Source organism: Hippocampus guttulatus, chromosome 3, assembly GCF_054856545.1.
Source record: "Hippocampus guttulatus isolate MCC_2025c chromosome 3, RoL_Hgut_1.0, whole genome shotgun sequence".
Classification (NCBI taxonomy): domain Eukaryota; kingdom Metazoa; phylum Chordata; class Actinopteri; order Syngnathiformes; family Syngnathidae; genus Hippocampus; species Hippocampus guttulatus.
The window spans coordinates 24,930,267-24,953,252 of NC_141263.1; the positions used below are offsets into that span (position 1 = coordinate 24,930,267).

Consider the following 22,986-nt stretch of genomic DNA (forward strand, 5'->3'; position numbering starts at 1 on the left):
ACAGTTCATTCATGCGGGTAACGCAGCCGTGTGGCGCAGAGGCTTGATGTGTGCAGAAACATTGGCGCACGCACTGACTTGGGTGGGCGGGACAGTTTATCCTTTCAAGTTTCCCGAGACCAGGGAAATGCATCGGAGAGCTCAAATAATGAAGCAATTGTAGATGGCCTCTTTTTGTAGTTAAGAGATTTCCCCCGCTTTGTTGTGATTGTTCTGCGAGGCCATTCTATCTCCAAAGGACAAGGGTTGTGTTGCATCTGCTGTCTCTTCCCGCATGACTCCCTTTTGTGCGTCTTTTAGCTGCAGCCCTTCGCACCGAAGCACGCCTGTAATTACCCTGCGACACGACATACCACTTAGCGCGAAGAATCCCTGTCGCTCCCGTTACGCAAGTAGCGCCTGCCCTCCCACACAAACACATTTTTAAACTCCAGTATGTATGCGACTTTCCCTGAGTGTCGGAGTGTGACAGCACCGCTCGCTCGCCGGGGCCACTAATGCTCGGCAGTGCTCACATCAGCTGTGGCCTCCAATTCTGGCTGCAGTTTACTTGTCAACTCAAAGCAGATTTATGACACAGTGCGTAACAAAATACCTAGTCCAACGGAAAAGAAAAAGCTATAAATGTATTCTCAAATGTAGAAGTTAACTAAACTGACAATTTATACAAGGAACACAATAAGGAGAACACAATAATTACTACATAAATTAGAAATTGTTTTTTTTTTGTGGTATGTTGATTGTTTGAACTACTTTTAGGCAACTACAAACATTTTTGAGGGGTCATCAAGTACCATTTGCACTGTCCCAATCCTCTGTGAAGAGCGGGGATTCTCTGTAATCCATTAGACAGGCTGAGACGTCACTGAGGAATACTTGAAAAGCACCAGTACAAAAACCGAATGTATCCCAACACAAAAGCTGTGCAAGTAATGGAACCTTGAGTCGGTCTAAGTAGGGATCGCTCTCGGCGGGGTGGGGAACGTCTTTGTAACAAGCACCTCTACTTTGGGCAAATCATTTTTATTTATGCCTCCGTAGAACGACGTTAACTCAGATGAGTCTCTGGAATGAAAGTAAACATCAGGAGGAAACCGTAAAAGCTGTGTTAAAAGTGAGCGATGGTGGCGGCAGACGGGTTTATATGGTTTGCTAACGGCGCTTTCCAAGGCTGACATTGGATATAAGTAGGTGAAAGAGACAAACGCTGGGATGGAGGAGGATCGTTTGTGAAAAGAAATCCTTTTTTGAGTTCATCAAATGGATTAATACTCCCCATCTTTTCCTTAAACGGGAAAGCCATTCTGGGAGTGTCTGCAAGTACACCGTGTTCAGAATGGCTTTGCAGAGAGGTTTTAGATTAAACACAAATGAAAAGTTTTTTCATTTCCGATGAGTGAGCCAATACAACCGAGACCCCCCCCCCCGATGTGCCTACACATTTCAACTCACAGTCTAAGTAGAGGAGAAATCTTTGTGCACCCTGCTTGGCGATGGCAAGCCTGAAGACCGCAAAAGTGTCGAAATGATTGATATTTTAGTCAAAGAAGTCGTGGAGTAGTGGCAAAAGTTTTCCAAAGATAAAACTTGGCAAGATGATGCCCCGCAGGGAGATTGAGGAATGTTTACAGAATGATCCGCTCTCTCCACAAAAACTAATCAACCAATCACGGCTGGATCCTGCCTAAGAGGCCTGATTGGCTGGTTAAGGCGAAACTCATCAACGCGCCACCCGGCGTGTCTTCAACGCTTTGCTTCCTCGAATCTTAGAGTTGCCCTCCACCCCCAGCCTGTCATTTTAATTAGAAGTACATCTCATTTTGTAAAAATAAATAAATAAACAGATAAAATAGTACAATTACAGATTCAACTCATTTACTGAAATGAACACATCGACTGAGATATATAAAATACCACTTTCATAACTTGCCATAAAAAAGTAACAAAGAAATGTTCCCATTTCACTCTGACATCTTTCCTTGCAAGCCTGCATGTGTGTGAAATGACTCTTGGTAAGTGGTGTGCAATGCAAACTATACAGGACAGCATTTTGCAAATTGAATTTCCTCTTGACGGATTTGAATTGAATCGGTATTATTAAAAAAATAAAAATAAAATCTGCCACTTGTCATTACCCGCATCATTCACTCCCCTTGTTATCTTTTGCGGCCGGTCTTGTTCTCACCTTCACTGCGCCTTTCACGTGTTCAGTTACAGGCTAGAGCATCACATGGAGAATGCAGGCAGATCAATGCTAGTAAATATTTCATGTCCAATTAGCCATTGCTGGGCGAGGATGGTTCCGCTGCCCAATTGCCCATTTTACCACCAAACATGCCTTGATGCGGCTCTCCAGAAAGCGTTGAGATATGCAGGGCTTCCCCTGACTCAAATTGAGGCAGAGGCAGTACCATTCTGATGCCGTGCCTCAGAACTGTGAATATACTCTTTTTATTGACATTACACACAATGTTGTAGATTCATTGGAATTGGGATACATGACAGTAATTTTTTTTTTGTAATGTCCTGAGATACACAGCTCCCTGAATGTCTTAAAACTCATCCTGAAGATAATTGCCGCAATTATTCCAAATATTCCCCTACTGTCGCCTCTTTTACAGTCAGGAGTTACTTAAAGGGGCAAAAAAATGTGTAAAAAAGTTTGTGTTAAAGGGGGGAAAATACGCAGCATGCAATTGTTTGTTTGTTTGTTTGTTTGTTTGTTTATTGAACATAAAACATATATACAGTAATAATTTGACAGAAAATTGCCTCAATGTCGCTGATAAGAAACTGCTACATTGTAATCACTGCTTGTAGATCAAATATAATTTGCCTGATTTAACCAATCGCCTTTTTGCCTTTCAGATTTGTTCCTGACAACAGAAGGGCCAAAGTTTGAGACTTGGATCAGCAAGGTATGTTCAAAATTCCCTTGCAACAAGAAAAGAAAAAACAGACAAACAAAACAAACAAAAAAAAACAACACAATTATGCTGACACTGTATTGTATGGCGCCTGTTGCCAGAGTTTAGCGCTAGCCGCGCCAGTCGCGCTAGCTAATTGACATAAATGACTATGCACACTTGGGTGCTGACAGCCTGACACAGTTGCCATTCCTACGGATCAGTTTTGAATAAACTGGGCTATCTGCTGTCACCCGCTGGCTAGCACTAGCTACTACCCTACCAAGTAAATGGCTCACAAATGATTTGATTACAGTCCAACCTTGTTACAACGTACCTCGAGGGACATCACAAATCTGTACATTAGCGCTATATGAATAAAGATGTATTGTATTGTTTCACGGTAGTTCATTGTAACATAAACAATGGCCGCTAACTAGGTTTTATAGTACTGTATGAACAGTTATAGATGTAAAAACATTAACATGTATTACCGTATAAACATGTCAATTACAACCTATATGTGTATATAAAAAATATATTTTATAAGACACGAAACAAACGGCTGAAGCATTCTTTCTTCATCTCTGAAACCATCAGTCAGCAAATGAAAAGGGCGTTTTCCAGTTAAGGATGTGCCGCACCCCAAAACTGTTTACGATCATCTTTCAATCTGTTGGCTTCGAATTCTGCCATGTTTTTGTTGCCATTAGGGATGATTGTCCAAATCGTCGATTTTGCCAATTCGTAATCTCAGCAGAACTTTGTCTAGGAGACTCCCTTTTGAAAGTCGGAGACAATTTCAGCCTTCACAGACAGCAATATTTGTTTTCATTTCCCGCATGTTTTCAGACCATGTGCGCCGTGCTTCAGGAAGTACAACAATATACAGAGTCAATCACAAGCATTGCTAAGCAACGGAGGAGGACCCCTCGCTGTACATTTTGTTCATAAGCAAGTTTGGCTGTACTATTTCCCAGTTTAGTTAGGGCCTTGGCAGCGTCTTATGGCATCATTTGCAAACGGTGAGATTTTCGGTGAATAGCCTGTGTGTAGTACGTTTGACTAGTGAGCCAAAAACAAGAAGAGAATTACTCTAGGTTGTTTTACTTTGTGGATAGCCTGTGTTCTCTCAAACATTAGGAGGATGCACCTCCTTATTTTACTTCTCTTTTCCGTCAACCTTACTGATATGGGGCCTGGTACCTTTTTATTTATTGCCGATTTGCAGTCTAATGTTTGTGCATTTAGTGTTGCCGATTGTTTCTGGAGCAATAAAAATGCTGTGTTGTTCTTCAACACCCACGGCCCCTTACTCCTGCACGACCCGAAGTTATTAACCTCCTGATCAGAGACGATGAGTCATGAAGCACCCACACCTCTGTTCATTTGTGATCCGTGAAGCTTCAGTGGGCTGCTGGATTGTTGGCTGCTGCTGCTGCAGGACTAGTTAATATTCTGCCGGTGCAGAGCCAGTGGAGACTGTGTGTGTGTATGTGTGTGTGTGTGTTGTGAACGGGGCCCTGCTTGAAATTCAGCAGGTTGAGGCACTAGGCGAGCAGCAGTGTGTCTTATCGCAGCGAGAGAAGGCCCGGCAAGAAGATACAGGATGCACGCGGATGGGGGATGGAGAGCGAAATAGTGACAAGCTAGGAATGAAAAAAGTAAAGGAAAAATGAGCAAATAAACTCGGAGAGTGTTTAGAATTTTCAACCACCTTAAGGTCCCCAAAACGCACCCCCCTACCTTTCATTTATGCTCACCAAGGATTTTTTCCTGTTTAGCACCTCGAAGATGTCCTGTTTACTGGAAACGTTGTCCCATGGAACAAAGACAAAGGAGGGAGACTATTAACGTTCTTTTGTCATATGTGATGCTAATTAGAGGACACAGCTTGCTTGGAAATCTTGGAAAATCAACTTGTAGTATCATCAGTTTTGTCCAGGCGTGTTTCATGAGTTTATTTTGAAAAATTGTTCAACCACAGGTTGAGGCAGTTCATTAGGTTTTTTTGTTTGTTTGTTTGTTATTTCATCATTATTATTTGATGAAATAACAAACAAATGAAATAACGTTATTTAATCATTCTGCTGAACCACAATTCAAATGTAATTTCTGATTTACAATCGTTAGGCGGTCTGCAATTTTTATTACTTTTGTCAGATTCAAATTATTTCTATGACCGCTGTGGGGTTTTCTTTCAATAACAGAGGAATAATATACTAATACATAATAGGTACTGTTTAAACATACTGCACATACGTATCTCAAATCTCTAAATGATCTCGCGCCACCTTACCTCTCTGAGCTCATCCGCCCATACACACCTGCCCGGCGCCTCAGGTCTGCGGACCAGACATTATTAGAAGTACCAAGTACTAAACTGAGGCTCAGAGGGGATGGAACCTTTTCTGTTGCTGGTCCCTCTCTCTGGAATGACCTCCCACTGAACATTCGGCAAGCCTCCTCACTGCCCATCTTCAAAACCCTCCTCAAAACTCACTTTTATTCTTTGGCATTCGACTCAGCATGACTTAGATTTGTTCTTGGTTTTACTGTTTGGTGCTTTCTACCGTCTTTATTACCGATTTGTTTTACTGTTTATTGTATATGTTAAATTGCTCCATGTACAGCACTTTGTATGCAGCGATGGCTGTTTGTAAGTGCTCTTTAAATACAGTTGAGTTGAGACGTACTGTACATTGTACAAATGTGTACCTGTACATACTGTACCTTTATATACAAACATATATTTCAATTTGGTCCATGTGTGCATGTTATTAACACAGTCTTATTACTTGCACAGAAGTTGGACCAGTGTTGCTTAACCTTTATTAAGTCAAGGCACTCTTTTTGACATTACAAAAATGCCACGGCCAGCAAACAAAAATATCACCAAAGTTATGAATTCAGAAATAATGATGATATTGTCTCTAAAATCTGATCTAATTGAACACAAAGCTATTATTCTGTTCTCAGAATGGCAAAATCTATTAATAAAATCCTTTTCAGACCGAATAAGTCACATTCTGTATCAACGACCGATGTCTCATGGCACATTATCGAATGATTGGACTCGACTACTGGAACATACTCAAGGCACTCAAAAGATCTACTGAAAATTTAGCTCTACCGCCAAACCAGCACTGGCACCATATTGCTGTGTGAAAGCGGTACAAACAGGTGATTTTGTCATTTAAAATTAAAATCAAACAAATGCAAACCAAAATCAAACAGTACTGTAATTACTCATTTTGGCACTAGGTCAGGGTGGGCAAACTACGGCCCGCGGGCCAGATCCGGCCCGTTGGTCTTTTTAATCCGGCCCACCGAAGGTTGGTCCACAATTAAGGTTCCATACGAATGATTGCATTCATTTTATTTGGGCTTGGAATGACAGGCATTTCACCGCCAGGTGGCGCATTGACTTGAAGTTGCAGAACACAGGGGGGGGGGGGGGGTGATCTTATCGACCACCTCGGACCTCTGTATCGCTCTACTTCTGCTGGTCTGATCACAACCCATCTGCAGCAATGCACAGGCTAAAATAGGTCATCAACAACACTGTTGTCTTTTAAAAAAAGTATATTAATACAGTACGTTCATGCTTTTGTTCTGTTGATGTTTGATATGGACTGTCAACAAATGCAGGTTTTTTTTAATGTACCATAGCTTGTGCTGACCTGGCCCTTCTGTCAAATTTTAAAAGTCAATGCGGCCCCCGAGCCAAAAGGTTTGCCCACCCCTGCACTAGGTCATAATACTTTTCTTTTTTGGTACAGAGGCACCGTACTATGTAAATGTAGGAACTGTAATGCCCTTCCTTGCGGGCAAGGAGAGCCACCATTGCCGATGCAATTTGAGCCGTTTAGCGAATAGGTGAAACGCACAAATACAAATGAGAACACTTGCAAGTGACAGCTGTCACAGCTCACGCTCTCAAAGATGAACCAATCAACCCGACTCCAGCTCGTGACCTCACAAGTCTACGCCCACATCCAGTATGCATATAATACAAAATGTACAGTAATTACAGATTATAAAAGCAGTTCTTTAAAAATATTGGTTTTTTTATTTATTTTTATCAGTTATGTTTTGGGGGGGCTGAATAGATTAATGACATTCATTCCAATTGGCACAACTGATTTGGTTTGCAAATCCATTTGGTGATGAGCTTGGTCACACAATGAAATGAACTCAAAAGTGAAGATACCGCCATGTTGCTTTCCTCATCTTCTCCCTGCATAAATCACCCCCCCCCCCCCCAACTCTCGTGTTTTGTTTTGTTTTTTGTCATTCTCTAAAAGAAATCAGGCGCTAAGAAGGACGAGGCAGAGGTCAACAAGCTGTTGTGAGGAGAGGTGTTTGTTAAAGGTCAACTCCATGGCAGCTACAATAATGCGGGGGGGACTCTACTTGCCGAATGACAAAGCTGTGTGCTTATTGAGCCGCTTTCGGTGTCCAAAAATGGCGAGCGGTGCCGCCGACATGGCAAAACCGCTGAATGTTAATCAGTCACGTTACTTAGGTTCTCTGCAGCCCTCACTTTGAACTCATGTTGTCAGCCGCGACATTTTGATATCAGAGGGTTTCTCTATAGTGTGTCTGTGTGCATGTGGCTTCGAGTAATATGAACAGAAGGGGGACTAAAAAGAAGACGTGTTATCCTTTCATCGGACACACACACACACACACACACACACACACACACTCACACACTGTTTTAATCATGACATTTACCAATCAGCAGCCATCACCAGTCAATCACACAAGCTAAAATCTGATCTTCAATTAGTTAACACGCTGCTGTGTGCCTGCGCACGTGTGTGTGACCTTTTTACACTTGTGTGCATTTTGAGAATGCTTAAAAAATTAAATGTGCGACTGAAAAAAAAAAGTAAAACTAACGTGCAGCTTACGTTTTTTTCACTTGTATATGCAGGCTAATTGATTGTCTTTTGTGTACCAACTGTGTACTTTATTGAGCATGAAATATTTTATATATCGCGTTTCATTTTTACTGTATCACGTGTCGTTAGGATGGCAACTTCAGCCGAGGAACTGTTCTGCCTGAGGACCCTCCCTTCCCCAACGTGGGACAATCATCCTTTGCTGATTTTGGTGAGTAGAACACACGCACATTGAATCCGTGGAATCTGAGTTGTTCGATATACTTATGTTCTTTTTAACTGTGGTTTAAGTTGTGAGCTGGGGGCATCTCTCATGCAATGCCACTTATTCAGAGAGGTTGATTGGCAATGGGAAATCTTTTTACTCTGTCTTCAAAAGTTAACATACACAAATGCAGGCTTTCGATAAAGTGAAGTGGAATTCAGCAATAACAACTCCTTCCCTCTGGTATGCACTTTCACCTTACGTAGACTAGATCCAGCAGGCATTCCAGGAGCTTCTTTCCCCTTACCATTAACTTTTTAAACAGGCGGCTCCTATTTCAGTGACACTTAGACAATTCTCTGCTCTGTCATTATTACAGTATTCCTCATTGTAGCTTCATTACTCTTCTTTATTTGGACATTTATTGCTGATCGGTTCTGCCATAATCCTGGACATTTTACAATATCGTCAGTATGTAAAGACTGCATCATTTCCACATTGTTGGGGATTAGTGTTACCACACTACTTAGTCAGAATATATTGCCTAATGACTCCACAATAGTAAAAGCAGATCCAGACGGCTTTACTCATTCACATAATTATCCTGTTTTAATTGTTGGACTCACCAAATGTAACTCGATTGGGCAGCTCTTATCAGGAAGCCAATTGGACAGAAAAGTCTTCAATACCTAAAAAGCTGCATCTTGCACAGGACCCAATTGAACTCAACTGGGCCCTGGTTGGTGTACGAGAGGCTCCCTGGCTAAGTCCCTTAAGCCTCCTCTGCATTTAAAGCAGGCTCATCCTGTAACTTTCTCCCGCCGTCGCTATTGCCAGACAGGGCTAATCTACACAACACACACACACACATAACACACACCATCTTGCACACACACTGTTTTGTGAAAGTCTTATCCCCCTTAAACAATCTTGGCCGGTGTGAGTCATTGTTCGCCCCGGCTTTACATTTTATTCACCACAAATCTCCGCCGGCTCACTTTAATCTCCGCTCTGCTGCAAAAGTGGCATGCTGGGTGCTCTTAACTGAGTGAACCTCGGACAGTCACTGTCGTTGGTGCTTTGTCATTAATAAACAGCCAGGACAACCAGGATAGTGGAAAGAAAGAAAAGACAAATCTACTCTCCAAAATTAATTGAAATATGCTTTGAGATTTGGCTTGTCTGTAAATTACTGAATTAGCTCTGTTGCCACGTTTACATTTGTATTGCATTTTTTTTAGTACCGCCCTTCATAGCTGAGGATGGAGGCTTGCGAGGGTCACAATTCTTCTAATCTGACAATCCGATGACAGGGGGGACAGAGAGAGAGCTGCCTCTCTAGATTTCTGCTTGACCCGGCCCTGACAAGTATCTCACTGACCCTGAGAATGAATATCTATTTTTCCTTGAAAACCGCATTACATCTATTCATAGTGCGTGTCAAAGCATGTCCGTTCCTAATTGACGTGCAGCCTGTGCATGGAACACAACGAGCCCTTTTGCTTTGTGGTCGAGGTTATTGCATTTTTCACAGCGACAGTGGCTCATTCATCATTAAGTGATGTAGCTTTGCCATTGCAGAGCGTGTCCACCGACCTTGATGCAGGTCAGGGGGAGGAGGGCAGTCATGTGATGACACAGGAATTAGGGAGAGGAAGGAGGTCGGTAAGAAAGGAGGTCAGTATGAAGGGAGGGGAAGTGGAAAGGAAAGTTTCCGGTTCCAGAGAAATCTTGTGTAAGAGATGGCTGGGACAGAAAATGACAGTGTGGAGACAGGTCGGGAGGTGGTGGACTGAGAGTGTGCAGCCAGCAAAGTGGTGGATACAACAAAAACGAGAGTAGTTAGGTCATGAGACATAAAGGTAGTGGTTAGGGAGGAAGAGGTTTTGAAGGAAACAAGTATGGATGAAGGCAAGGAATATGGACGTATATCATCCCCAATAAAATGAGGTGGGTAGGATGAAGAAAGGAAGTGGGAGGGGCAGGTATGGAAGAGGTGAGTTGGAAGGAGGCGGGGAGCAAGAAACCAGGCTTTTCAGATGGGACAGAGGCTGTGTTAGAAGTGAGAAGGCCATGCAGGGAGGAAGCAGACTGCTGCGTGACCTCAGACTTCCCACAGACATGGAGAGTTTACATACAGCGAGACACAAATGTGTTCTGATGTGATATTTAAACTCTGTATGTGTGCTCAGGTAAGCCGGCGTGTGAACAGGCTTGCCTAGTTAGCTTCAACTCCCCCTCTGCTGCTCCCTTCCCACTCATCTTATTATTTCGTGTTACACGCAACCTCTCCACCTCTCATCTTCCTCTCCATCCGCCTCGTTCCCCACGTCCCCCTCCAACACCTCTCTTCCTCCCTCATTTTCTCTCCCTTGTCCACCTTTCATCCCCCGTTGAGACTTCACAGCATCTTGAAGTGGCAATATTCTCTGACTCTTCTTTGCAGAAAACACTCCACATCTGTCAAATTGCGAGGAAATATCCTTTGCATTTGCCTCTTCAGCTTACCCCACTGATGACTGACAAGATTCTGGTCTGGACTCTGGCTGGGCCATGACAATACTTTCAAGGTCCCATGCAATCAAAATATTTCATGTTTTCAAAATAATATAGGTCATGTGTCCTAGTTTCATTTTGACATCCTCTAATGGGCTAAAAGAGGAGAGAGACTAATCAGAGTGTGGCGTTGTTGTGACATTTATTTGCTACAAGTACCTGCCTACTTGGTGCCTATGACACGCCCGCTCGACTCAGGAATATTGACTGAATGGCTGCGCACTTGCTAATACTTTGAACCATCGGCCAACTTCGCAAGCGTTTTGTCTTCAGTTAATTTTGGGAGAAATTATGCCGTCACCATCCTTCACTGTTGGTATCTTGGCAACGTTGCTTTTGCACCAAACATACCTTGGCACTTGTGGCCAAAATGTTCAACCTTGGTTTTATCGTCCCATAACACATTTTCTGACTTAGGTATTTTTGCAACATGTAGCCTACTGCATAACCCAGACATATGAAGAAGATGGGAGATTGTTGTTACAAGTACAGCCGGTGCTTGCCAGAAATTACTGCAGCTCTGTCAGTGAAAGTCCAGTTCTTGGTATTGTCACTTAGGGTGCAAAATTTTCTCCAAGGGATGCCGCTCTTAACTGTGCTCCATGGTCGATTTAATGCCTTGGATACTTTTAAACGTTGAGATCACTCTGCTGCTGCGGAAGCTCTCTGCGGCCCGGCTCGTACTGTCAGCTGTGACTACAAAAATGTCAGGAAAAGCGTACTGGAATCGTGTGGACTTTATTTGCCGCTAGCCAGAGGCAGTTAAAATGGTGGCAGCTGTGTGCTGACTCCCATAAAACATGAAGATGAACTGATATTAGGGTGTAGGTTCCAATAGGAAAAACATTTTTTTCAACAGACCGAACAACCATTAAAAAATTTTTTTTTTAAAAACAGAGACCAAAAAAAAAAAAAAGCTTGTTATAAATTATGCTGTACGGTGCATGTCAGATGAAAAGCACTCGGGAGGAATAGGCAGGCGGTGTACAAAGGATGGCAAAGATGGATGGAGACGCACACCAGAGGAGGCTCCTCCACGGGAGGAAGGCGGGGAAGGAGCGAAAGTGACAGATGAGAGTGAAAAAAGGGCATAGCAGGAATGAAAGCGAAAGGGATAAGAGAAGGTATTCATGGAGGAAAGGGCAGGCCGGAGCGCATTATTTTGTGGGGGGTGTTTGGTCATCAGTAAACACTGGAGACAGGATGGTGAACCTCAGCTTGTGTAACACAACATTTTCTCTCATTGTGAATTTTTTTTCCCCCTCTCCTAACAATACCTTTGCCTCTATCCATCCATACACCTTTCTGCCAGGCTCTTGTTTCAGGTTCCAGTCAGATTCGGCGATACAGCCTCGAAAGAAAATCATTTTTTGCCCTTTAGAAAACACAAATGACACCCAAAAAACTTTTTTTTTTTTGCTCTTCTGAGATTTGCCTTATTTCTTTTGTTGCCAAACAAGTTTGCAAATATTTTTCCCCTCCCAGTATCAACTTCCATAGCTTTACAGCTAATACGATTACGTACAGTAAGTGATTCCTTTGGAAAGTAAAAAGAGAGCAACATCGTGTATCTCCATCATTTCAGACCTGACAGCCTGCTGTAGAAGTCAAAGCTGGTTTTAGATTTGCAAGATTTTTAGAAGGCCAAAAAAGTGTTTTGTAAATATTCCAGTACTAAGTACCTCGGTGAGTTGAGGCCTGACTCATTTGTAAACAGGCTGCAATAAGTTGCTTTTCCTTGCATCAACTTCCAAAGATGTAACGGCCCCTTTTTTTTTCATGTGGCATCTGGACTGGCATTCATTTAGCAGGTTTGCCTAACATTTTTGAGGTTTGGGGTTCAGGGTTTCAAATAAACTTAAAATTCTTCTCACCACTGTTTGCACTCTTGCCAATCAGTCCACTTTTTTTGTGCTTTGTTGTTGATTTCATTTTTTTTCCCTTGATAACTCTGTCATTATTCTGGCAGATGGCGACGGCTACCAGGACCACCTCCTACCCCTGTGCTTAGATGAAGCGTGCCAACGCAGCGCCATTTACCTGGCCAAGTCAGGCTCCAAAGAGGTATACACACACACACACACACACACACACACACACACACACACACACACACACACACAAACTAAAACAACCTTAGTGTGATACAGAAAACATCACTGCTTTCTAATTTCTCTTTTTGTTGCTTCCACTGCATGTTTTTTTTTAAATTTGCACTTCATCTTTTTAGGTGATATTTCTCATTCAAACACTTTGAGCCCAGCATACAAAACAAGCAGTACAAAAGACTCTCTTTTCTTCACAAAACAAGTAAAAGACATCATGATAAATTTAGAACCCCTTGATGCCACTCATTATTTCTTGCACAAAACGTTGCACGGAACGTCCAAAATGGGTGTGAAATCTCGAAAATGCCAATTGTGTACAATAAAAGTAATAAATATATTTTTTTAATGAGAGAGTCATTTAAATGATTTATTTTTTCTTTCTAGTTAGTTTTTTTCGTACTAAACAGTGTTGACAAAGGCAACTAATCGGTGCTAAGTACTGCCACCAGTAAATTTTCCAATGAAATAAATATTCATAAATAATGAACATATGCATTAAATTAAATATTTGATATTTGTTCATATCGAGCGGACCCGCATATTCACTGCTTGGTGTTCCTAAATTCACATTTTTGGGGGGTGCCTATTCCCCAGTATTCACAAAAACTGCTTTGTCGTGTATATTTTCTTTCCCACTCCCACTCTTCTTTGCACTTTTTTAACCATCTCTCCCAGTTCTTTGAATTGTGTTTTTGATTTTATTTAGTTTGTTTATGTATTTATATTTAGTGCAGTTATAAGTGGCATCAATTGTTAGCAAATTTTCACTATTTGTGGTCCGGTTATCCCCTGTAAATAATGTGGGTCTGTTGTATAATAGTTTCAGTGTGTTCCTTTGAGGAGGCTGCGCCACTAGCTGGACTTTTTTTCTGAAAAGCAAACAACACAGACGAGTGCAATGCTAACTATGTAATTGCACGCAGTAAATTATACAATACATTTGAATAACTGAAATATCAGCAAAACAAACTAATCAAAATGTGCAACAAAATAGAAAATGAAATGCAAAACAGTTTGTGGGGGAGGTTTTTTTTTGTTCTTTTTATTTTTATTTTTTATTGTACCAATCCATTTTTCCAAACAGCAAACAGTGCCTTCACTGCAGGGAATCTGGCTTTTCTTCAATATCATCCTGAGATTGCAGGTTGCTGATGTAAGAAAATGATTTGCAGCAGACGCAGGTGTCATTTGTCACGAAAAAATTAACGTAGCTGGGAATTCGGGCGAGGAGAAATGAAAAAACTTTTTTTTTTGTGGGGGCTTGGACTTTTTAATCTAGACTTTCCAGCCACAAAAGAACAACCCTGGTGAGCACTTTCACAACATTTCCTCGCTTACTTAAAAACTGCGGAATGGGGCCGGCGATCATGTTAGGGAATCATGCCTGTCATCTCAGCGGGTGGAAACATCGCCCGCAGCTTACTGCGTTACTTGTTTTGTGTGTGCATTCACACTGTGGTCCACCGTCACGCTTTTATTTTTTTATGTTTTATGATTTTCCTTGCAACGAATCAGCAGAACCAAATCACACACTGCTAACACTATTATCGGATCGAGATCATATAAACAGTATCTCAAATCTAAATATGCATGTTTCCTTAATGAGGTATTTTATTGCTTGTTATGAGTAAGATTATGTGAAAATAAGAAATACAATAATTCTGCCTGCTCCTATGGTATATATACACTAGTTAAAGGACATCAGTGTTTTTTTCTAGACTAGCTCTGTGTACTTGTTTTAAAGAGGAACCAAACTAAAGATGTCAAAACTTTATCTTTTAAATGTGTGTATCTTCTTGATCTAATGCTGATAACTTAAGTATGCAAAAGGATTGCAAAAATACATTGAAAGAATCACATCTCCTCGCCGACAGGTGTCTCCATTTTCACTATTGCGAGTGTGTGAATTTGCGGAAATGTGATGCGTATAAGCCCCTCCTGCCCAATTTATTAAAGGAGAAGTCAACCCCAAAATTTTTTTCATAGTAATATTTTCTGTGTGGCCCTTCTTGTCTTAACGGGGATTTCTGATTAATAATGCCTTTGTGGAATATGTCAACTGAAAATGACCTCACAGTTGCTCAGTGCTCAGGTAACGACCAATCACTGCTGCTTAACTCAGATACCTCAAACTTATTACTGTAAAGAAAATGTAGGGGGTTAACTTCCGCTTCAGCTTACAAATCTCGACCGAGTTGGTAATTATTCAGCAACAAACAGCTGCTGATCAGCCAGATCCGCTCATCTAACCAGCTAATGGCTATATGATGTGCTGACCCCCCAATCACTGTTCTCATCATTGGGCATCATTCAAGTTGGTGTCCTGCATTACACTGTCAGCGTATACTGTTGACATCATCAGTTTAGCACCAACCCGAAAGCATGTTCAATCCCGAACTGAATAAGATTTCAAAAAAATGCTAATTAAACATGGTGCCATATGCCAGCGTTATCAGCTAGGGGCTAGCAACTAGCTACTTGCCGGGTAGCCATTCGCCCAGGGCCAGGCAGTGAGTGCGGCTGCTGAGCCGGCAAGTGCCCGCCCAGTTGGCGACAGCTGGCAAATTGCTTGTGTTTTGAAAGGCGCATTAATTGTCCAAAATGAATTTACACGCTTACTTTTGATGCTTGACAGCATGATACTGTTGCCATTCTTACATTTCCATGTTTAGCAAACTCGGCGTACTCCAATGCGCTATAAACAAAGCCACATTCTGCTATAGTCGTGACATCATTTCCCAACCACAGCTGACAACGATTTTCAAAAACATGATGCTGATTAATTATCCTATTTAATTTGTATTCTGGGAACTCGGTGCAAATCTGACTAAGGTGTTTTGTCTTGTGCTGGCACATACAATGTATTCATGAAGAAAAGGGCATTAGCCAGCCAATCGCGAGGCACTTAAAGACAAACAACCAGTCACCCTTCGACCTCCTAGCGTCTTAAATCAAGCTAACGTGCATGATTTTGGAATTTGTGAGACACAGACATGGCAACCTCGACCATCGTGCTGGCACGTTATTTACCATGGGGTTACATTTTGCTCACAAATCTCACCAACTAACTTCAGATGTTCTACTGGAGCTACACACAGGAATGGTTTTGAAGCACTGATGCTTCAATAATACACACACACACACAGTACCACCACCCACACATGGTCTTTTCAGTTTACATCCCACAAGTTGGCAGGACGCCTGACTCCCTTTCATTCCATCTTCTGCCACCGGAGAACCAGCTTCCACTTGCTTATTTACACCCCCCCCCCCCACCTCCCCCAATCCCTTCCCAATCCAAAATAGAAATGTTATCGGCTTATCCACCATGTCCGCCCCCACACACACACCCACACACACACACACACGGATATTCCATGTGAAAACATTTCATCTTTCGTGTGTCACATGTCACCTTTGGCAACAAGGAACAATTGCTAAGAAAGAACTGGTGAAGGAGAACGATAGCATAAAACACAGGGTTGATTAGTGAGCGAAGAAGGAGAGGAGGAGGAGGAGGAGGTGTTATCATCGCTGCTGGATGAAGAGTACAAATGCAGTTTTATGACTGGGATGCTCAAATGGAGGAAAGCTGCGATGAAAGATTCCACGGGCGAAATCGTCTAATTCATCTTTGTTGGCGTCAAAATGACTTAAAAGGCTACAGCGTGCGTGCCTGACCAATGGTTCGCAATGTCAGCCAATGAGAATTACTCCCTGTCCTCCCGGATGTTGACCAAAAGTGTCTTTTGAACGACGTTGGTTGGCGCATGCATGAATGATTCCTTTGAGCACCTCGTTTGAGTTTGAACAATTTAGGTTTCAAACGATTCTGATTATTGTAGGGGAAGGGTCAAAAAGTTTGAATGGTTTAAATCAGGGGTTTCTGAAGTCCAAACTACAGCCATCCATCTTTTTTGCAACCCGCTGCAATGACTAAAATGATTCGTCAGCCTTGACACAGATGTTGTCCAGGCTCCAAAATTCTGATATCAATGATTAAAACAAACAAACAAACAAACAGCTCCTATAAGCAAGGATGCGCATTCCTGTAGGAAAAGCAAGTTACACAGCAGCGAAGGTTTTATTTGTTTGTTTTTGTCGTCTGTGGCATATCCTGTGAAGTCAGTTAAATTTGTGCACATATGTGTTGTTACCGAAAAAAGAAGACATTTTATCAATGTTGCACTTCCATGAAATGAAAGATTCAAGCTACATTATTAACAAGTGATTATTGTTGTATTTCATTTAATAGTATGTTACTTAATGTAGAATTTACTGCTCGCGGCTCCGCATGTTCCTCTTCTGAGTTTCACTGCAAACACCAAAACAATGCAACCTTCAAACCAAGGCACGTGCTGAACGGTATTTTTTTTCCTCCTGTACCATTAGGCCCCTCAGTTTTTCGTGCTCTAAATAAAACGCTGTTGCTCCACAAACAAATGACCAAAATTGCAATTTTCACCACATTTCAGTTAAGATGTTACCTTTGAGACATGATTTCAAATAGTAAATGGTGGTGTCCATTCAAAACAGACCTTAAAATCAAGGCATGTGCCGACACATTACATTTCTGTTTTTTAACATTTCTGCCAGAAAAAAAAAAAAATCAGGATTTGTCTGTTTCTTAAAATTTCTTTTTATGGAAAGCTGCGACCAATTGAGCTGAATTTTTATCGCATTTCAGAAACAAAACGCTTCCTTTCAAAATGCTTCTTTTGAAACACAAGTGTCTCCGTCTTGGTGCCTGCAAACCTCGATGTCCTTTAAAAAATGGTTTCGCGTAAACAGCCCCCATCAAAAGGGCGAAAGAGGAACTAGGTAGGAAAGGAAAGCGGACTGAAGGCACATTAAGTGGCTCCATTAGATTGTGTGTGTGTGTTCAGGGAGGGCGGGGGCGGGGCAATTTGATGGAGAGGGGATGAGTTATTTCTATTCCCTTCATTACCACTTGCATCAGAGAGCAGCAGGAGGAAGATGAGAGCACGGTTGAGGGCTGCGGAATTTAAAAAAAGAAAAGAAAAGAAAAATGAAAAACACTTGATGAGACACCCTCGGGTTGACAAGGACGCCCCGCTGAGTCCAAACCAGCTCGTGTTGTATTTACATGCACGCCGGCTTCTTGTTCAACCCCGAAACAGCAATCGGCATCCACCCCCCTGTGTGACTTGAACAGCCTGCAGAACGTAAGTTCACCTCGCTAGAATAAAATAACTACAGAGTAGCTTCTACCCATTTCTGCCATTCAATATTTATTCTGACACAACCCCGCATGGTCATAAGTCTCCAGCTGTGGACCATGGACTTGAGCTCATGATAAATTGAATTTTTAACCTGACCCGAAAAAATTCTGTGACTTTCTGTGACTTATACAGTACCTGTGTTTTACCTTAATAGTCATCATAATGGTTGAAAACACAAAAAAATGAATGGGGAAAAAAATCAAATAGTGTTTTTATTTACATTCTACAAACCGTTTATACTGCTGCAAGAAATTAAACAATTCAACTTAGTTGATCTGAGAAAGATTTATTTACTCTTCATTACATAATGCAATGACATCTATCCATGATGGTGATGTATAGTGACAGGCAGGGGAAGGGTTGGGTGGGGGCGGGGGTTGGGGTCACTGACCTGATGCCGTTTCAAATCAGTTAGCCTATCCCCCTCACCATGATGTCCATGTACAAATTGATGACTGTGACCGCGGTCATCCATGTGTAATCCTGTAATGTTGCTGAGTCTGTGTATCCAATTTGGTTTATGGTTTATTTAACAGAACCTCTTCCATCAGCAGGTTACTTAAAAGAAAACGGATGCAGGGGGTTCAAAACTTTCATAGCCACTGTCTGATTTTCATTTCATATTTCATTGATTGCTTTTGATTTTTTTGGGGGGGGGGGGGGTGGTATAAAGGGACTTTGTCAACACCCTGCATATCGATGTAATAGTAGTTTGCATGAAAACACTGTCAGAGGCTTTGAGAGTGGGCCTACGCTGCATCCTCGCACGTTTTGCCCAGCAGTCAGTTAGCAAGTCACCCCCATAGGCCTTTGCAAGGGTCGCATCCACTTGGCCTTGTGCAGCTCAAACGTCAGCACTCGATTAGCTTCTGCTCTCCGAGCGCAAAAGAACCGCAAGACACTGCGCACAAGTGGAAGCCCAGACAAGTTTGCTTTGAGAACTCATCGCCCGAGTGTAAAAAGCTCCACTCAGTGCACATCCGTCACCAGTATCATGGGTACCACCTCTGCCCAAATCAGAGCCAGCTGGCCAGACAGATAAAGGGTCCTTGCAAAGTCTGCCCCGCTTTGCCGGTCGGTGGCCTTGGACCTGTGATGCTAACATATGGTCTCACTCCATTTCTGACTCCTGCCACGACCTCATTAACACCCACAAATGAAGTCACAGCCGTCCATCAACCTTGTGCTGAGACCTTTAAACTCTTCGATACGACATGCTTTCCACTTTAAAGACAGCATTCAAAAGGCCTGTTTTGAAAGTGGGCGAAATTATGCATTTTAAAAAAACTCAACGAACCTCATCAAAATTGCATCCGTCCAATTTTCCATACCAGTTGGCCTCATTAATTGAAGTGAGCTAATGCCGGTGGATTTGGAGTGGCATTTTAGATCGTGCCTCATCAGAATCACTCAGTCATCATGAAAATATAGCAGTCTAACGGAACTCCAAAAATCATATGTACAACAACAAACAATAAAACAATGAATGAATAACAAAGACAATAGAAAGCACAAAAACAGTACAACTAAAATCTGTGCAACAATCCTCAATTCTGACCATCTATGAGACTTGGAAAGGTGCCTGGATGAGTGTCTTGGGTTATCTTGGCTGATTTCTTTTTCTGCAGTCTGTTTCCGGGTTGCCTTCAAAGTATGTTTTTGTTTTACATTTCACAAAAACCTCAGTGTTTCTCTTTTGATTAAACGGGAACACATCTAATGACATTTGCAGTGAAAGTTTGTTTCCACAACAAATTATTTCAGAGAAGTTCATTCCGCTTTCACCGGTGAATGCGTTTCTTGAAAGTAAAATGAACCAGGCCCGTTCAGCAAAATAACTGAAAAATCAAAGTTCCTCATAAGGTAACCCAGTTCCCAAGTACAGTACATTTCCCTTCTGGTACCAACCTGCGCTCTGGGAGACTCCTGTCATTACACGCAACTGTAATAAAATTCACAACGAATTTGGCGCAGTTGAACAAAGTGAAAAAAAAACCCCTCTACAGATTGATGAATGTGACGAATAGGGACATTGAGAGAGGTCATGGAAAAACACTTCTGAAGTGGTGAGAGATCACTCAAAGTCAAACATTGACTCTTGGGCTTGCCTTGAAAGTTACCCACGATTTGCATTTCAACCACGTCGACTGCATTTGCATTTCTCTCTGCATTTAGGGGATTCGCGTCCCCCTTTTTTTTCTCGATTCATCCCCATTTCAAATAAGTCTCGCTATATTTTAATAAGGGAATTGAGGACAGCGAAGTATCCTCTTCCTTATCGCGGCTGTGGAAATACTCGCTCGGCCCACTGTGAGAGAATTAAGAGGTGGGGAACTCGAATCCCATGACTTGTCTTAGCTCTTGCTTGGCTGAAACTCATGAAATGTTCAACTTAGGTTTGAACTTGCATGACTTGACAAGTCTTGCCTGTGAACATTTGACATTGTTTACAAGACAGTGATCCATTTGTTCTGTTTTGAAAGAGGAGTTGTTTTTTTATGCAATCAAAGCTGGCAATCCGGCCGGGTTTTGCTCCAATGCGGACTGCAGAGGCCACCTCACAAAGAAATTAGCGCGGACGCAGCGTCAACGGCGATTGCATTTGGATTCAAGGATTGTGTTTGAATGTAGTTCTTCTGAAAAGTCGTTTCCTGTGTGCCATCAGTCTGTGCAATATTCTCATTTATTGTATTGTAACATCGGCCTTGAAATGCAGCCTCTGAATTGAGGCACATCTCTTACCATGCGCATCAATCTAAATTGTCATTTAAGAACGAAATGCTGTGCTATCATCCAAAGCCTTTTCCCCATTCGCTCGCCCTTCTTCGCCGCGCTCGGAATGCGATGAACATTTCCCCGGTCGTTATGTCTGCAGCGTCATAAAAAGTCATTACTTGGTCACACGGCTGCTTATAAAAGTAATTCAATTGCCTTGTTGTCTGTCGATCTTGGCCAGCTCCCCGGCGGTAACCCTGAGACTCCACTGCTGCCGCCCGCGTTTTAATTTCTTGGCCTAATGAAGCGACAGGCGCTCTACAGCAAGTCGGCGGGAGTGTGCCAGGCTTTTTGTGTGTTTGTTTGCCTCATATTCAGATTTGAATGTTGATGTTCCGTGCAATGCAGCACTGTCTGTAGCCCACGTGTTTCCGGCTGTTCGCCCAAAAAAGATTTGCATTTAAAAAAAAAAAAGGCCACTCCCCCCACAGCCGTTATTGCAAAGTTCTCAACTTTCTGTAAATCACATGGGAATAATTATTTTAGTGTGAGTGTGGGCATGGATGGTTGTTCGTCTCTGTGTGCCCTGCGATTGGCTGGCGACTGATTCAGTGTGTCCCCCGCCTACTGCCCGGAGGTGGCTGGGATAGGCTCCAGCACCCCCCGCGACCCTGAGTGAGTGAGGCTCAAGCGGTTCGGAAAATGGATGGATGGATAATTATTTTAACTACTTGAACATTCTTGACAGATTTAATAGAATAAAACCAAATCTTTAAAGACAGATTACGGCCTTCGGACCCTAGTTTGAAAACCATTGCATTCAAGTCATTGCATTATTTTGCCACTGCAAATGCCATTCGTGTCTTGATCTCCATTAACGAAGTCATTTGGATCTCAACACTCTCATATTAATATACTGACACTTTTGTGTGAACACCACACCGCTGTTTTAATGGGCCCGGCTTAAACCATAAGCGCTCAACACGACTGCTATGTTTATACCAAGGAATAGCCCCGTCACGGTCTACTGTCCGATTTGATTCATTTTCCCTCCATTCCGTGTTGGGTGAGACAACAATCATTGGATAGCCACGCAATACAGATGAGCGATAACAGACACAAAGACCAAAGAAAAAAATTTTTTTTTTCCTTTATGATATTTTCCACCCTCAGTTCAGGCCATCTTTTGTCCGCCTTATGTTTTCAAGTAATACAATGCAGAATGATATAATCTCGCTCATATCCAGGGAGCTATGTATCAGGTACAGTTATGTAATTGCTTCCATCTGTAATGTTCTGGTACAAGTATGTGTTTGTGTGGCACGATGGAGGACTGGTAGGCACATCTGCCTCACAGCGCAGCAGTGCAGGGTTTGATTCCGGCTCCAGTCTTTCTGTGTGGAGTTTGCATGTTCTCCTTGTGCCTGCGTAGGTTTTCTCCGCGTACTCCGGTTTCCTCCCACATTCCAAAAACATGCATGGCAGGTTGATTGGGCACTCTAAATTGTACCATCGGTGCGAGTGTGAGCGCGGCTGGAAAACTTCACTCTAACCACTAACCCTATGCAAAATTCTCAACCCCACATATTCACAAGAATTCACAAACACCAACTTAATCTAACCTTTACCCCTCATCTTACCCCTATTAAATCTTTTGAGTCCCGCCACTTTAATCAAAGTGGTTTATCTTGATTGAGTTAATATCAAAGGTTGTTCAACTCGCTCAGGGGTAAACTCAAAATGTGTTCATTAGGTTGACTCCTCAGTCAACGTGTTGGACTCATTTTTGAGCCTTTAATCTTTTTTTGGTGGGAGGGGTGGAATTGTCAATGACATTTACATTGAGATTTACATTTCTTCTTTATAGCTAATTACACCAGCTGTTAACGTAATCACGAATAAATCTGCAGACATTCTGCTGCTAGTTAGAGTTATTAGTTGCACTTCAGATGATCGTCTCTGCGGTGTTTCCCGTCGCACCTGCTCCCTTTTTAACACTCATGAATAGTTTATACCTACCAGCATCTGGCTACGCACCCTGCTAGGCCACACACACAAACACACACACACACACACACACACACACACACACACACACATTGCGCTGGGTCTGAAATGATCTTTCATTGTCGCTTAAAGTCTCATTAAATCCATGCTAAATCTGGAGCACTGAGACAAATCTCACAGTTGAGTGTGTGATATATCAGCGATCACCACATAAATGTCCATACTATCGGTTCTGTATCATATCCTCTTTGTGAACAAGGGGATCATCAAAGAAATAATCAACAGATGAAATTATTTGTTAAGATAATCGTTAGTTGCCTCCCAACTTGCAGCCTG

General features: G+C 42.2%; 1 protein-coding gene across 1 annotated transcript in view; it reads left to right on the forward strand.

Annotated features, from left to right (window-relative positions):
- The window catches only part of itfg1 (integrin alpha FG-GAP repeat containing 1), an 83,719-nt gene that overhangs the window by 13,934 nt on the left and 46,799 nt on the right, over positions 1–22,986 (forward strand). The window contains exons 7-9 of the mRNA XM_086107638.1: positions 2,869–2,918; positions 7,946–8,027; positions 12,547–12,641. Coding sequence (XP_085963764.1) covers positions 2,869–2,918; positions 7,946–8,027; positions 12,547–12,641 — 227 coding nt within the window. The remainder of the gene's footprint in view (positions 1–2,868; positions 2,919–7,945; positions 8,028–12,546; positions 12,642–22,986) is intronic.